General features: G+C 37.2%; 1 protein-coding gene across 8 annotated transcripts in view; it reads left to right on the top strand.

Annotated features, from left to right (window-relative positions):
• Nucleotides 1-17,318, top strand: part of CEP63 (centrosomal protein 63) — a 76,119-nt gene that overhangs the window by 9,371 nt on the left and 49,430 nt on the right. For all 8 annotated transcript variants that reach the window (XM_029214197.1, XM_029214196.1, XM_029214190.1 and 5 more), the window contains 2 exons: nt 41-218; nt 16,897-16,992. In XM_029214197.1, coding sequence (XP_029070030.1) covers nt 41-218; nt 16,897-16,992 — 274 coding nt within the window. The remainder of the gene's footprint in view (nt 1-40; nt 219-16,896; nt 16,993-17,318) is intronic.

The following is a 17,318-nucleotide window of genomic DNA, read 5'->3' as shown; positions in this document are numbered from 1 at the left end:
GATATGTTCTATGTTCTTAAGGGTCTGTCCTTATTTATAGGGGATTTTTGACATCCTGTGAAGCAGAACTACAGGAGCTCATGAAACAGATTGACATAATGGTAGCTCATAAAAAATCTGAGTGGGAAGGACAGACACATGTTCTAGAAACTTGCTTGGACAACCGTGAACGGGAACTGAAGGCTCTCAGGAGTCAGGTGGATATGAAACACAAAGAGGTAAAGCAGATGATTTGCTACTCTTTTTGATATTTTCACCTCACCTTTTATAATAAATATGTTTCTTAAATATTTGTTGAAGAAAGCATTTTAAAAATTTTGAATTCAATTTATTTAAAACAAAACAAAACACAGTTCACCCATTTCTCCCATCCCCTGATCCAAGCCTTGTCTCTTGCAGCCACCAATCTGTTCTCTATATCTATGAGCTTATTTTTTGTTTGTTTCTGTGGATTCTACATGTAAGGGAGATCATACAATATTTGTCTTTCTTTGTCTGAATTATTTCAGTTAGCATAATGCCTTCAAGGTCTATCCATGCTGTGGCATATGGCAACTTTTTTTTTATGGCTGAATAATATTCTTTATATATGTGTATGTGTACCACAGTTTCTTTTTTTTTTTAAATAAATTTATTTATTTATTTTATTTTTGGCTGTGTTGGGTCTTTGTTTCTGTGCGAGGGCTTTCTCTAGTTGCGGCAAGCGGGAGCCACTCTTCATCACGGTGCGCGGGCCTCTCACTGTCGCGGCCTCTCTTGTTGCGGAGCACAGGCTCCAGACGCGCAGGCTCAGTAGTTGTGGCTCACGGGCCCAGTTGCTCCATGGCATGTGGGATCTTCCCAGACCAGGGCTCAAACCCGTGTCCCCTGCACTGGCAGGCAGACTCTCAACCACTGCGCCACCAGGGAAGCCCCCCACAGTTTCCTTATCCATTCATTCATCAATAGATACTTAGGTTGTTTCTAAGTATCTTTGTTATTGTAAATGAAGCTGCAGTGAACAGGGGGGTGCATATATCTTTTTGAATTAATTTTTTTTTTGTTTTCTTCAGATAAATACCCAGAGTGGAATTACTGGATCATATGGTAGTTCTATTTTTAATTTTTTGAGGCATCTCCATACTATTTTCCATAATGGTTGCACCAACTTAACATTCTCAACCAAGTGTACAAGGGTTCCCTTTTGTCCACACCCTTGCCAACACTTGTTATTTGTTGTCTTTTTGATACTAGCCATTCTGCAAGGTGTGAATTGATATCTCTGTGGTTTTGATATGCATTTCCCTGATGATTAGTGATGTTGACCATCTTTTTCATGTACCTGTTAGTCATCTGTATGTCTTCTTTGGAAAAATGTCTGTTTGGATCTTCTGTCCATTTTTTCAGTGGATAGTTTGTTTTTTTGCTATTGAATTGTAAAAGTTCTCTGTATATTTTGGATATCAACCCCTTGTCAGATACATGATGTGCAGTTATTTTCTCCCATTCAATAAGTTGCCTTTTCATGTTGTTGATGATTTACTTTGCTGTGTAGAAGCTTTTTAGCTTGATGTAGTCCCACTTATGTAGTTTTGCTTTTGCTGCTTTTACTTTTTTTGCTTTTGCTTTTGGTGCAGATTCAAAATATCATCACTAAGACCTATATCAAGGAGCTTACTGCCTATGTTTTCTTCTAGGAGTTTTATGGTTTCAGGTCTTATGTTCAAGTCTTTAATCCATTTTGAGTTAATTTTTGTGAATGGTGTAAGATAGTAGTCCAGCTTCATTCACTTGCATGTGGCTGTCCAATTTTCCCAACATCATTTATTGAAGAAACTGTCCTTTCCCCATCGTATATTCTTGGTTTATTTGTCATAAATTAATTGACCATATATGTGTGGGTTTATTTCTGCGATCTCTATTCTCTGTTCTGTTCTATCGATCTAAGTCTCTGTTTTTATGCCAATACAGTACCATTTGTATGTAATAATAGCCTTATAATATACTTTGAAGTTAGAGAGTGTGGTGCCTCCAGCTTTGTTCTTCTTTCTCAAGATTGCTTTGGTTATTCAGTTCCATGCAAGTTTTAGGATTTTTTGTTTTATTTGTATGAGAAATGCCATTGGAATTTTGATAGGGATTGCATTGAATCTGTAGATTGCTTTGGATAGTATGGCAGTTTTAACAATATTGATTCTCTCAATCCATGAGCATAGAATATCTTTCCACTTATTTGTGTCTTTTTCAGTTTCTTTCATTAATGTCTCGTAGTTTTCAGTATACAGATCTTTCACCTCCTTGGTTAAATTTATTCCTAGGTATTTTATTCTTTTTGATGCAGTTGTATATGGGATTGTTTTCTTAATTTCTCTTTTTGATAGTTATTATTTAAAAAATAGATTTTTGTGTATTTATATCATATCCAGTAACTTTATTGAATTCATTTATTAGTTCTGTTAGTTTGTGATAGAGTCTTTAGGGTTTCCTAGCTATTTTCATGTGATCTGCAAACAGTGAGTTTTACTTCTGCCTTTTCAATTTGGATGCCTTTTATTTCTTTTTCTTGCCTAACTATTCTGGCTGGTATTTCCAATACTATGTTGAATAAAAGTGGTAAGAGTGGACATCCTTGTCCTGTTCCTGACCTTAGAGGAAAAGCTTTGAGCTTTTCAACATTGAGTATGATTTAGCTGTAGGCTTGTCATATATGACCTTAACTATGTTGAGGTATGTTTCCTCTATACCTGCTTTTTTGAGAGATTTGAGATTTTATTATAAATGGATTTAAATTTTGTCAAATGCTTTTTATGCATCTGTTGAGATGATCATATGATTTTTGTCTTCATTTTGTTAATGAGGTGTATCACACTGACTGATTTACAGATATTGGACCATCCCTGTATCCTTAGAATAAATTTCACTTCATGATTGTATATGATCCTTTCAATGTGTTGCTGAATTCAGTTTGATAATATTTTGTTGAGAATTTTTGCATCTATGTTCATCAGGGATATTAGCCTGTAAAAACAAATTTTTTTTGTTTGGTGGCACTCTTGTCTGGTTTTGGTATCAGGCTAATACTGGCCTCATAAAATGTGTTTTGAAAAGATTCCCCCTCTTATATTTTTTGGAAGAATTTGAAAAAGCTTGATATTAATTCTTCTTTGAATGTTTGGTGGAATTCACCAGTGAAGCCATTTGGTCCTGGACTTTTGTTTGTTGAGAGTTTTTGTTTAATGAATTGATCTGCTTGCTGGTAAGTGGTCTGTTCAGATTTTCTATTTCGTCATGATTCAGTCTTAGTAACTTATACGTTTGTCAGAGTTTATCCACTTCTTCTAGTTTGTCCAATTTGTTGGCATGTAATTTTTCATAGTAGTCTGTATGATCCTTTGTATTTCTGTGGTGTCGCTTGTAATATCTCCTCTTTCATTTCTGACTTACTTGAGTCTTTTCTCTTTATTTTCTTGGTGAGTCTAGCTGAGGTTTTGTCAATTTTATTTCTCTTTTCACAGAACTAACTCTTAGTTTCATTGATCTTTTCTGTTGTCTTTTTAGTCTCTATTTCATTTATTTCTGCCCTAATTTACTAACTTTGGGCTTTTTTTGTTCTTTTTCTAGTTCCTTAAGGTGTAGTTAGGTTGTTTGTCTGAGGCTTTTCTTGTTTCTAGAGGTAGGTGTTTATCACTATGCACTTCCCTCATAGAACTGTTTTTGCTGCATTCTGTAAATTTTGGCATGTTACCTTTCCATTTTGTTTTTCTCAAGGTATTTTTTAATTTCTCTTTTGATTTCTTCTTTGCCCATTGGTTATTCAGTAGCATGTTGTTTAATCTCCACATATTTGTATATTTCCCATTTTTCTTCGTGTAATTTCTCATTTCATGCCATTGTGGTTGGAAAAGATGCTTGATATGATTGCAGTCTTCTTAAATTTATTAAGACTTGATCTGTGGCCTAACATATGATCTATCTTGGAAGATGTTCCATATACACTTGAGAAGAATATGTATTCTGTTGCTTTTGGATAGAATAGTCTATAAATATGTGTTAAGTCCATCTGGTTTAACATGTTATTTGAGGCTGATGTCTCCTTATTGATTTTCTGTCTGGATGATCTTTCCATTGATGTAAGTGGGATATTAAAGTTCCCTACTGTTATTGTATTGCTGTCTATGTCTCCCTTTAGGTCTGTTAATAATTGTGCTACATGTTTAGGTGCTCCTATGTTGGCTGCATGAAGATTTACAAATGTTATATCCTCTAATTGGATTAACTCCTTTATCATTATGTAATGTCTTCTTTGTCTCTTATTAAAGCATTTGTATTAAAGTCTTTTTTGTGTGTGTGTGATATAAGTATAGCTACTCCATCTTTCTTTTCCGTTTCCATTTGCGTGGAATCTCTTTTACCATCCCTTCACTTTCGGTCTGTGTCCTTATATCGAAATTGTATCTATTACAGGCAGCATATATAGGTGTGTCTTGCTTTTTATTCCTTCAGCCACTCTATGTCTTTTTGTTGGAGAATTTAGTCCATTTACATTTAAAGTTATTATTAATGGGTATGTGCTTATTGCCATTTTGTTAATTGTTTTCTAGCAGTTTTTGCAGTTTCTCTCTGTTCCTTTTTTCTTCTCTTGCTCTCTTCCTTTGTGGTTTGATGACTTTCTTTAGTGGTATGCTTATGTTCCTTTCTTTTTCTCTTTTGTGTATTTATTCTAGGTTTTTGCTTTGTGGTTGACGTGAGTCTTACACTTAACTTATATCTATAACAGTCTGTTTTAAGCTGATAGCATCTTAAGTTTGATCCCATTCTAAAGCTCAACACTTACTCTCATGTTTTATGTTTTTGATGTCACATTTTATGTATTTTTACCTTGTGTATCTTTTAGCTAATTATTGTAATCATAGTTCTTTTAACCTTTATACTAGCTTTATTAGTGATTAATCCACTACCTTCACTATATATTTATTTTTCCGGTGAGATTTATCCTTTCATATGTGTTCTTGTTACTAATTAGCATCCGTTCTTTCAGCTTAAAGAAGTTCCTTTAAAATTTGTTGTCAGGCCAGTTTAGTTTAGTGGTGGTGAACTCCTTTAACTTTTGCTTCTCTGGAAAACTTGTTATCTCTTCTTCAATTCTGAATGAAAACTTTGCTCGGTAGAGTATTCTTGGTTGGAAGTTTTCTTCTTTCAGCACTTTGAATGTATCGTGCTTTCTGGCCTGCAGAGTTTGTGCTGAAAAATCTGCTGATAGTTTTATGAGGGTTCCCTTGTATAGAGCTAGTTGTTTTTCTTCTGCTTCTTTTAAGATTCTCTCCTTGTCTTTAACTTTTGACATTTTAATTATAATGTGTCTTGGTGTGGGTCTCTTTGGTAGCATCTTTTTTGGGACTCTCAGGGCTTCCTGGATCTGGACGTCTGTTTCCTTCCCCAAGTTAGGGAAGTTTTCAGCCATTATATTTTCAAATAAGTTTTCTGCCCCTTTCTCTCTTCTTCTGGGAGCCCTATGAAGTAAATGTTAGTCTGTTTGATGTTGTTCCATAAATTCCTTTTTTCATTCTTTTTTCTTTCTGCTGCTCTGGTTGGGTAAGTTCCACTGCCTTGTCCTTGAGTTGACTGATATTTTCTTCTGCTTCATCTAGTCTGCTGTTGAACCCCTCTAGCGTATGTTTTTCAGTTCAGTTAACACATTCTTTGGCTCTGTGACTTCTATTTGGTACTTTCTTATATTTTTTCATCTCTTTGTTGAAGTTCTCACTGTGTTCATCCATTCTTCTCCCCATCTTTATGACCATTACTTTGAACTCTTTATCAGGTAAATTACTGATCTCCATTTCGTTAAGATTTTTTCTGAGGTTTATCTTGTTCTTTCATTTGGAACATATTCCTCTGTTTCTTCAGTGTGCTCGACTCTCTGTTGGTTTCTGTACAGTAGATTAAACAACCACTTCTTCCAGTCTTGATTGAGTGACCTTGTGTAGGAGATGAACCTTGTTATTCAACCCTGCCTCAGCTCCTGGTTGTCTCTCAAACCTCTATGCTTGTCCAGGTAGCCTATTATATTTTTAGTAGCTCCCAGTAGTTGAGGATGTGCCAAAACCTGTCACTGTCCCAGAGTGGAGGATCTCAGCACCTAGATTCAGGTTGACTGGAATCTGGACCCTCAGGCAGCAGCTTTTAAAGTATGCAAATATATACAGTTCTGAGGGGCTGTGAGGGTAGGCCACATTGGTCCTCAGAGCCAGGTGATCTGGAGGTGTCCACTATGTGGGGTCCAGATGAACTATTTTCTGGGTGATACTGATGGGTTGGAGCAAGGCAGAGGGAGAGTGCCTAGATGGCGTCCCACAGCCTGTGTTTCTTGATAGCAACTCTGTAGGCCACTGAATGTGAGCCAAACCTGAAGCCTGCTCCTCAGGCCGAAGGTCCAAGACAAGTAAAGAGGACTCTTTCACAGAAACCCTAGGGAGTGTGCCTCATTCTGCTTTCTGTGCAGTGCCTTGGGGTTGGTAGCCTGCCAAGAACTATCCCTCTGATTGCCATAGTCTTGTGGGATCCAGGAATGCAAATCCCTCCAGTCACCTAGAGCTAGGTAATTGAGGGGAGGCCCCTGGGCACCAGCCACGTGTATAGCTACCCTCCAGGAGACACTGGTGCACTAGAGGCAGCAGAGTGTGAGAGCAAAGGTAGCACCTGCCTCCAAGGTCTCTGGAAAGGATTACAGTCAACCCCAAGATGCATGCCTAATCAGAAGCTTGCCCCTCAGTTAGCAGTCAGGATGATCAGTTAATAGTCTCCCTTCACACAAAGATTGAGCTCCTGGGCCTGTTGCCTTTGCTGTGCCCTTGGGGTTGTAACTGTTTAAGAACTCTTTCTCCTTGGGCCACAGCCCTGTAGGACCCATGAGTATAAGCCCCACTGACTACCAGAGCCAGTTGATGTAGAGGTGTTCCCTAGCATCAGTCACAAAAATCCAGGCACCAGACAGGGGCATGAGCTCCTTTCTGGATGACACCAATTATTACAGTTCCTTGGGACCCAGAACACAAGCTCCCCTGGCCTCCAGAGCTAGGTAACCAAGAATCATATCCTGGGTAGCAGCTGTAAAAGTCAGGACACCTGATGTGTGTAAAAGCTCCCTGCTGAGAGATACTGGTGCTCTGGAGCACAGCAAAGGTAGTGCCTGCCAGTCTTTGTTCCCAGAGCGTTCCAGCAGGCTCCTAGATGTGTGTGTTGAACTAGATTCCTGACCCTCTGATGGAGGTTTTAATATAAGCAGGTGAGCCTTATTCACTTTAAGTCTAGGCATGATTGGCTGCCTCTGAGCTGGACTCTGGGCTGGGTGAGTCCAAGCACATGAGCCCTCTAAGAGGTGTTTCTCATCACTATCATTTTGTGGGTCTTGGGACACAAGACCCATTGGTTTTCAAAAATTAGATGTTTTGGGGGCTTATCTGTCAAGTGCATGTATTAAAAGCTGGGGTGCCCAATGTGGGGTTTGAATCCTTTGCTCCTCAGGGAGTTTTGAGTTCCCTTCTGGTTGTTGGTTGCTAAATCAGGGGTGAAGTTTATGGTGAGATTGTGTCCCCATGTCCCCTACAGGCTTTTGTATGGTTTTCTTCTCTTTTACCCAATGTGTAGTCATCACGCAGCCAGCCTTTAGTTTCTTTTTTCGAGAAGAAATTGTTCCATATTTAGCTGTAGATCCAGTGAGTCTGTCGGAGGAGGTGAGTTCAGTATCTTCCTACACTGCCATCTTGAACTGGTGATACTGTCTTTTTCATAATGCAAAGAAAGCATTTGTGTGTCAAATTCTGATGGTTTCTTTCAGAAGAAGAATCGTTGGTGAAAATGCATAAGAGTATTAATATTTATTTCAAGGATCATGTTACCTTGGTCACATGTAATACATACAATAACTTCTTTAAGAAAATGTGAAGGGTGTCACATGATCTTTGTAAAAACCTTCATTCTATTACATGCCTATGTTAATAATCACCGAGTTTAGCGAACATTGTTTTTGGCCTCATTGTATGACTAGTGTAAAAAGTTAAGCCCCAAATTCAATAATTGGCTTCTTTTGGTTAGGTTTAAAATAAAATTCAGAAAACTCTTCTTAAAAAATTTATATTTGTGGGCTTCCCTGGTGGCACAGTGGTTGAGAGTCCGCCTGCTGATGCAGGGGACACGGGTTTGTGCCCTGGTCTGGGAGGATACCACATGCCGCAGAGCGGCTGGGCCCGTGGGCCGTGGCCGCTGGGCCTGCGCGTCTGGAGCCTGTGCTCCGCAACGGGAGAGGTGAGAGGCCCGCGTACCAGCAAAAAAATAAAATTTATATTTGCACTTGTTAACAATTAGGGAAAAAGAAAGAAAAGAGGAAAATAAATATTATTTGTGATCTCATCACCCAATGTTATTGGTGATTTGGGGGAAAAGTTTAATAACATTTGCTAATTGATTTCTCTCTTTTTTTTTTTTTCTGGTATGCGGGCCTCTCACTGTTGTGGCCTCTCCCGTTGCGGAGCACAGGCTCCGGATGCGCAGGCTCAGCGGCCATGGCTCATGGGCCCAGCTGCTCCAAGGGATGTGGGATCTTCCCGGACCAGGGCACGAACCCGCGTCCCCTGCATCGGCAGGCAGACTCTCAACCACTGCGCCACCAGGGAAGCCCTGATGATTTCTCTTAATTTAGCTGGTACAGTGAAAAGAACATTGAATATTGGAAGGGAAGCAGAAAGCATATATAAGTGCAAGAATTGCCCCTAAATTTCTGGCATCAATGTTGATCTCAGAAGGATTGGAAGAGTTGTAGGGAAACACTGGTCCCAAGCCCCACTTGGATGGGCTTTCCTACCAGTAGGATCACCAGTGCTGTCATTCAGCTTCTTCAGGGGTGCTTCTGTGAGTGGTAGATTCTGTTGATGATACTCACTTATCAAGAATATTTTAGAAATGTTTCATGTCACAAGGAAAGAGTTAGGCTTCATAAAGTGTTTTTTTCCTTGTCAAGAGAATCTCTCAATTGGCCATGCGCACATTGGGTCAAAGCAGTACAGTTGACCCTTGAACAGCGTGGGGGTTGGGGGCATCAACCCCTAATGCACTCGAAAATCCACATATAACTTTACAGTCAATCTTCCTTATCTGAGATTCCACATCCATGAATTCATGTAGTACTATAGTATTTATTGAAAAAAAAATCCATATATAAGTGGACTCATGCAGTTCAACCATGTTGTTCAAGGGTCAACCATACATAGTAACATTGGCCGTGTTAGATTTAGATTCAGTGTTCTGAGAATGCCACTTGCTAAACTGGAATTTATTTTAAGATTTGGGTAGACTTTTGAGAATGTATTTTAAAATTACACCTCATGGGACTTCCCTGGTGGTGCAGTGGTTAAGAATATGCCTGCCAATGCAGGGGACATGGATTTGAGCCCTGGTCCGGGAAGATCCCACATGCCGCGGAGCAACTAAGCCCGTGCGCTACAACTGCTAAAGCCCGCGTGCCTAGAGCCCGTGCTCCGCAACAAGAGAAGCCACCGCAATGAGAAGCCTACACACCACACGAAGATTAGCCCCCGCTCGCTGCAACTAGAGAAAGCCCACGTGCAGCAGTGAAGACCCAATGCAGCCAAAAATAAATAAATAAATTTTTAAAAATTAAAAAAAATAAAATTAGACCTCATGAAAAGTTATAGAAGGTGGGTAAAAAAGTGCATGGAATGATAATCATATTTGATTTTTTAAAAATCGTAATTTAGGTAGGGTCAGTGCTCCTTGGTAAGTTTCTTTAGTTACTACTTCTTTATTTCTCCTGGGGCAAAACAAAAGTAGTTCTGTTTAGAAAGTTAAGGTGATAGTGCTTTCCTAGTTAAAAAACACTGTACAGTTGACCCTTGAACAACCTGTGAATTAGGGGCACTGATCCCCGATGCAGTTGAAAATCTACATATAACTTTACAGTTGGCCCTTGTATCTGTATCTCTTCTGAATCTGCAGATTCAACCAACTTTGGGTGGTGTAGTACAGTAGTACATATTTATCGAAAAAAATCCATGTATAAGTGGACCTGCACAGTTCAAACCGTCAACTATATATGTGGATATCTAAGTTGTTTACTTCGTTAGAAACCCATTAAAGAAATTCCTGTGTGTGTGATCATGAGAATATTCATGCTGAGGCTGTTGAAACTTATTCCTGCAGCTTAGTTTTGATGTCAAGGGCATTACTGCACTACATGCAGTAATAAAACTACTCATTTTATTGCACTTCACTCTATAATGCTTTGCCGATATTGTATTTTTTTACAAATTGAAGTTTTGTGGCAACCTTGTGTTGAACAAGTCTGTTGGCACCTTTTTTCTAATAGCATTTGCTCACTTCATGTCTCTGAGTCACATTTTGGTGATTCTTGCAATATTTCAAATCCTCTACCAACATACAGATTATGACTCACTGAAGGCTCTGATGATGGTTAGCATTTTTGCTTTAGCAATAAAGTGTTTTTAAATTAAGATATATACATTGTTTTTTAGACATAATACTCTTGCACACTTAGTTGACTACAGCACAGTGTAAACATAACATTTATATGCACTGCGAAACCAAAAAAATTCATGTGACTCATTTTATCACAGTATTTGCTTTATTGTGATCTGGAAGGAACCTGCAGTATCTTTGAAGTATGCCTGTACTTAATACCTTAAAGAGGAATTAAAGAGATTGAGTAGATAGGTTCCTTGGTAAAGATTTGAAGATTACAGGTTTGGCCTGGGGACATAAAAGATGTTTAGAAATGTAGCTGTCAATGATTTGCTGCTTCATTGATTGGGTTGCTGGAAGTTGATTAAATTTCTAGAGGTAAAGTGTTTTTACCAAATACTAATTATAGGAATCTGTTCCATAGAGTTTGTCTGTGAAATTGTAATTTCACTGTGTTATTGGTAATAATATGTTTGTAATCTACTTTGAAAAGCACATGATAGAAGAACTAGAATATAGAGCTTTAAGTTTTTGTCAGTTCTATTTGTTTGAAAGTTTCAGGCCTAGAAGCAGTTAGTCCTATGGTATAAACCAATGCTACTGAAATGACAGGTCCATGGTGAGATGAAAGGATTGCACCAGAATGTAAAGTAGTACATTGCATCCTTCACTTCACAGAAAGTTTTGCTGTATAAAAATGTCAGTTGCACTAAACAGTGTGTTTTGTAACATAGTTGATTACATTCTGCTTCAAGGTTCTTATCTCACACTGGATTGCTGTTGTGACCAGCTCCAACCCATCTCCAGATCATACTTGGAGGAGTACTAGTATAAACAACTTGTTTCATAAGTGAATGATCTGTTTTCTGATTACATTGTTGGGATTGGATTGGTTTTAATGGACGTTTCTGCTGCTGTTACCTTCTAATGCCCTACAGAGCAGGTAGAGCTAATGAAACAAGTAAGGAATTTGGAGTCCTGGCTGTGCCTTTTCTCAGCTGAATGGCCTTGGACACATAATTTAACCTCTCTGAGTCCATTTCATCATGTGTAAAATTAGGATATAATCCGTATGTTCCCGTGTTGTTGTGAAGATTGAGTTACTGTTTTAAGAAACCACTTTGAAAACTCTAAATTGTAGTTAAAACGATATCATCCATACTGACAGTTTTCAAATCTCTCTTCCATTTCTCTAATGCCATCTCTTGCTCTCAGCAATTAAGCTCTTTCTTCCTCCTCTTTTTCTTTAAGAAATTTAGATATTGTTGCGTGCCCACTAAGAACCAGACTCTGGTAAATAAATGAAATTAAACAATCTTTTTCTCACATTTTATATTTATGCTTGCCTTACATAGTAAATGAAAAGAAAAATGGTTCTACAAAGCTCGTAAGAAAAAACAGTGATCATCTGCCCTAGTCCTCTGAACCTAGGATTCTTGCTTCTCTGAGGCAGTCATTTCAGTGTCTTTTACTCTTTTTTTGTTATTCTCTTCATATTTCTATATAACATTTTATGGCAATCTTCTTAATTTTCAGTTTTAACTATTTATCTAATAACTTGCTGCTATGAAAATTAAGGGCTTTGCTCTCATATACAATTTCCATCCCCTCATCCCGCCAGAATTGTATATCTTAATTTTTCGTTAGGTCAGTGTTTAGTGTTTATATCATTAAGATGGTAATTATTATTTACAACTGAGTCAGATAGCATAATAATAATCAAGCTTATTTCTTGTGCAATGTTTTTGTTTTCTGGGGAATTAGTAACTGTCTCATTTTTATTTGCTTTTTTGAAAAGTACCTTCTCAATGATAGGAAGAATTGATAATGCCAATATCTAGATTTGCCATGGATCTCTTTCTTTTATTGCTTCTACTTTTTTTCACTTTTGTTGTCTTATCTCTTTGTATGTGTAGGGTTACTTTCTGAGTGGGTTATCAAGCACTGTATTTGTAAAATTATTTGAAGAAATAGTTTAAGACACAGAATAGTGTTTTTTTTTTTTTTCCTTTGGAGAAAGTTTAGGTTGTTTTTTCCAAGTTCCTGGAATCCCTAGCACTTTGGAGATGCCTGGGGACAGACGTTAGCACTCTCTTAAGATCATCTTAAACTGATTTCAGAGATTCAGATGTCTGCAGTTGATTGGCAATTTCAAGAAGGCCTGTTCTACATCTGGCCCATTCTTACTCCTAGGGTACAGCCTTTCAGGGTCCCAACTCAAAGCAAGGATGGGTTCAGAGCTGTCTTGGGCACAAAATCTTTTATTCTCTTAGCCCCTTGAAGTTATCAAAACTCCCATTCAGCCTCTTATCCTTTCAGCTGCCTTCTCTAGTTTCAGTTAATACTTGCCCCAAACTCTGGGCTCACCTCCCTCCACCTCTAGCCTAGCCCAGATGCTGACCTGGTAATTCTTCCCTATCATGTTAGCGCTTGACTTCAGGCACAGTTTTTAAGAAATCTTACTTATATAGTTGTCCTCAGTGTATGGGCTGGCCCAGAATACCTAGTCTGCCATTACCAAATGTTAAAGTCTGAAAGATTCACATTTAACTAAAAACATCCTGAGTGAAATTTACTACTAAATTCTACAGCCAATCAAACTTTCAACCAGATGTGAAAAGAGAATAAAGGTATTTTCAGACATGTAAAATCTCAAAAGAATGTTCTACCAAAATGAGAAGTAAACTTACGAAGAAGATGACAGAATTTTTTAAAAAAGCAAAAAGCAGAAAAGCACAGAAAGCCTCCAGAATAATGGTGAAGGGAGTTCCCAAGATGACAGCTATACAGGTAGCCTAGAGTAACTTACCAATATTTGAGAATGGCAAGCTCCAGGAAGGATGTTTTCACAGGAAGAAAGAAAGTGAAAGAAAGAAAAGGAAAGGAAATTGCAATAGCTATGTTTACTGTGTTCAAGGAGATAAAAGATAAGATTGAGCATTTCTTATCTTTTGAAAAAATTGGAAACTATTAAAAGATGGGTGGAAATCATAATGCTGAAAAATAGAATAAATGAAATTAAGGCCTTTAAGATTAAGAGATAATTGGTGAACTGGAAGATATGACAGAAGAAAATGTTTGGAATAAAGCACAGACAGAATGATAGAAAATATAGAAGAGAGGATAAGAGAAAAGAGGATACAGTGAGAAGGTCAAATATTAGTGTTTTGGGGATCCCTGAAGGAGAAAACAAAGTGAGAATGGGCTAAAGCAATATTTGAAGATAAATTGACCGAGATTTTGCCAAAAGTGAGGAAGGCCATGTACTTAAGAAATCTGAAAACCTCAAGCAAGATAAACAGAAAGAAATATTTACCTAGGTTGAAAACTAAAGACAAAGAGGACATCTGAAAAGTTATCAAAGAGAACAAAATAAAACAAAACCAGATATCTACCAAGAAAAAAAGGTGATCTACGAACGGCTTCTAACAGCTGACTTGTCAGCTAAAACAGTGAAAGCCAGAAGACAATAGAATGATGTCCACAAAGAAATGACTTTCTTCCCTGCCAAACCAGAAATAAATTCTATACCCAGAATAAAGGTGAAATCAAGACATTTTCAGATCAACAAAGATTGAGAGAATTTGTCACTAGGAGACCTGCACCAAGGAAATACTAAAAGAATGTTCTTCAGGCAGAAGGAAAGTGACCCCAGATGGAAGCTCAAGAGATAAAGGAAGAAATGAAAGGCGACAGTGAATATGTGGGTAAATCTAAACGAATATTTACTGTATATAACAATAAGAACCTTCAGTTGAACATATATGTGGAATTATGATGGCATTTCAGTCAAGTTGGTGGGGGGGGTAAATGGAATTAAAGTATTTCTGTAGTCCTTGGGTTGCCTGGGAATTGGTAAAACTAATGTTAATGTTAGCTAATGTTAATCTAATTAATGTTAGTTAAGTCTAGTGTTAATTAGTTAAGTTTTAATCTTGAGAGAACCATTAAAAGTATATAGTAATATGTTAATAGAGTATATGTCTTCTAAGGTAACAGAAGGAGAAAAATGAAGTAAGAAGTTATCAGCCCCAAAGAAGGCAAGAAAGGAGAGAAAAAGGAACATAGGAACGTAGAGCTTATTAAGTACAAATAGCACTTAGTAAGACAATAGATATAAATCGAAAGAGGTCCCGTAAATGTAAATGTACTAAATGGCTTAATTAAAAGATAAAAATTGTCCAACTGGGTAAAGATAATTGAACTCAATTATTTGATGTTTATAAAGATACAGCAAAGTTGAAAGTAAAATGTAAAAAATATATACCATACAAACACTTTGAATAGAGAGATGGTGTAGCTAAACTGTACTTGAAGCAGAAGCAGTGAACGTTACCAAAGGTGAAGAGAAACACTTCATAATGATAAAATATGAAACCTCCGTATATGTAACTGTAGCAGATATTCTTATTGGCCTGTATCACATCCTCCTTGCCCCCTCATTTCACCTGGATGTTACATACAGCTCACTGTATACTGCCAGCATCTCACTACACTGTGCTTCTCTTTCTGGAAACTTAAAAGCTGCTCAGGTGAAACCTGGGATTGTGGGGGCAGTTAACACTCCTGGGGCAAGCCTCAAGCAGTGGAGGGACTGGAATCGGTGGATAAACTCTCCAACTTCCCATCCCTTAGAGGGACAATTCTGAAACACATTCTGTTTGTTTCCTTGGTGAGTTCCCTGTGGGAGCGGCTCCAGCACTTACTGCAGAAATCAGCTCAGTAACACACTTTATTGGCTTTCCTTCCTTCTCTGGATCTCTCTCTTCATTTCCTTACTGTGTTTCCTGGGATCACCTCCATCACCTAACTGCCCTGAAATCTACACTTTTGGGAGAACTCAAACTAAGACAAAAAAAAATCTGAATTTGTAAGTTTCTAATTAATTTTAAATTTGTTTCTCTTACCCGTATGCAAAGAGTGGCAGAACTACAAGGAGGAATAGATGCAGCCACAATTGTAGTTGGGGATTTTAACCCAATTTTCTTAGTAACTGATGGAACAAGAGACAGATATCAGTAAGGATGTAGATTTGAGCACCATGATCAACAAACTTGACCTAATTTATATATACAGAACATTGCACAAGAGAACTGTGGTGTACGTTTTTTTCTAGCACAAGCAACTCTTTCCAAAATCTTGACACAACTCAGAGTCTTGAAATAATGGAGTATGTTCTTTGAACATAGTGGAAACAAGTTACAAAAAGATACCTAAATACTAAAAACCCTTTGACATACTTTTGTAAATGTTTTTCTCAGTTTATTGATTTTTAATTTTAATGGAATTTTTTCAAATATAGAAGTTTCATATTTTGCAGAGTCAAATCTGTCATTCTCAAATGACTCATTAGTTTTAAGCTCAGTTTCTCCCTATCCAGGGATTCAGTAAATACTCATTTAAATAAAAAAAATTAAGTAGTTTTTTCTATTTTATTGGCTATATTTAATCATTCCTCTGGTTTGAACTTCAGAATCACTTTTTTGTTCCAAAAAAGAATTCTACTAGAATTTTTAATTGCAATTGCATTAACTCCTTGTTCTTATAAGAATTTTATTTTTGCATTTTTTTAATTCAGGTATAATTGAGATATAACATTATATTAGTTTAGTTATAAAATGTAATGATTCGATATTTGTATATATTGTGAAATGATCACCACAGTAAGTCTAGTAACATCTGTCACCATACATAGTCACAAAATTTTTTTTTCTTGTGATGAGAACTTTTAAGATCTACAGTTTTTTTATTTTTAAATTACCATTCTGTATTGTGATTGAGATTACCACTTACTGTTCCCAGTTCTTCCTTTCCCTTCTAGCTATTAGTAGATGAAATGCTAACTGGTTATTGAGAGATGTAGAGAAATGCTGATGGATATTGATGGAAGTGAGGGCTGGGCATGAGCTAGCTGTGGCTGGCATCAAACCACTGAAAAATGGGTTAGGATAACATGCTCACTCTGGCTGGTGAAACTGGTTTTCTTTGAAGTCGGGTAAATGGTAAAGCAGGTACGAGTCTCCTGCTATCTTTCTGTCTGATGTTACTATTCTGTACTTTGATTTATAGAATTTATTCTTGAAGTCTTATAGATTTTTGTTCCATATTTTTAGATTCCAAGGTTCTTGTAACTTTATCTCTCTTAATTTTTTGTGAGGTTTTTTTTGATAGAAAGGGTTGGGGAGAATAAATGAGACAGAGGAAGTTTCCCTCTAAACCTAGCAATTCTAGAACAATTGCTCATTTTCCATTTTTTGGCATTGTTATGGATTATTAAATAATTAGATATTTGACTTCCTGAGAAATTGTACAGTTGAGAATGTGTATTCACAGATAAGTGCAAAGGTTATTTCCTATTTTTGTGTTTCAGGGTTATTGTTTCAATGCTAATAGTGAAAAATGCTACCACCTCTCTGCTTTTAGGTTGGAATGTTGCGTCAGCAGGTTGAAGAACATGAAAAAGTCAAGCAAGAGATGGCCATAGAGTATAAGCTGGAGTTAAAGAAACTACATGAAGAAGTAAGATTTTAATTCTGTTATGTGTTGTATAATTCTGTCTCTTCAACCCATGAGAATTTTGTTAACGAGCCAGTTTCTACTTCATAGAGTGGATGTATATATACTAAGGGAGGTGCAGGGGTGGAAATCTATTTCTCTGTTCTTAAACCCAGGTAAAGAATCTTGCCTATTTATATGTTTGATACTACCTACAACAGCGATTCTAAAATGTGTTTGTTGGTTGAGTACCTGAAAGAAATAGAGCTATTTTTGTATAATACCATGAAATACTGATACCAAAAGCTTATATTAAATGTTTTAATTTTTAAGTTGAATCAGTTACTAGA

The sequence above is a fragment of the Monodon monoceros genome, unplaced genomic scaffold (assembly GCF_005190385.1).
Source record: "Monodon monoceros isolate NGI ecotype Baffin Bay Population unplaced genomic scaffold, NGI_Narwhal_1 Super_Scaffold_11, whole genome shotgun sequence".
NCBI classification, from domain to species: domain Eukaryota; kingdom Metazoa; phylum Chordata; class Mammalia; order Artiodactyla; family Monodontidae; genus Monodon; species Monodon monoceros.
This window is presented reverse-complemented; position numbering and strand designations above follow the sequence as displayed.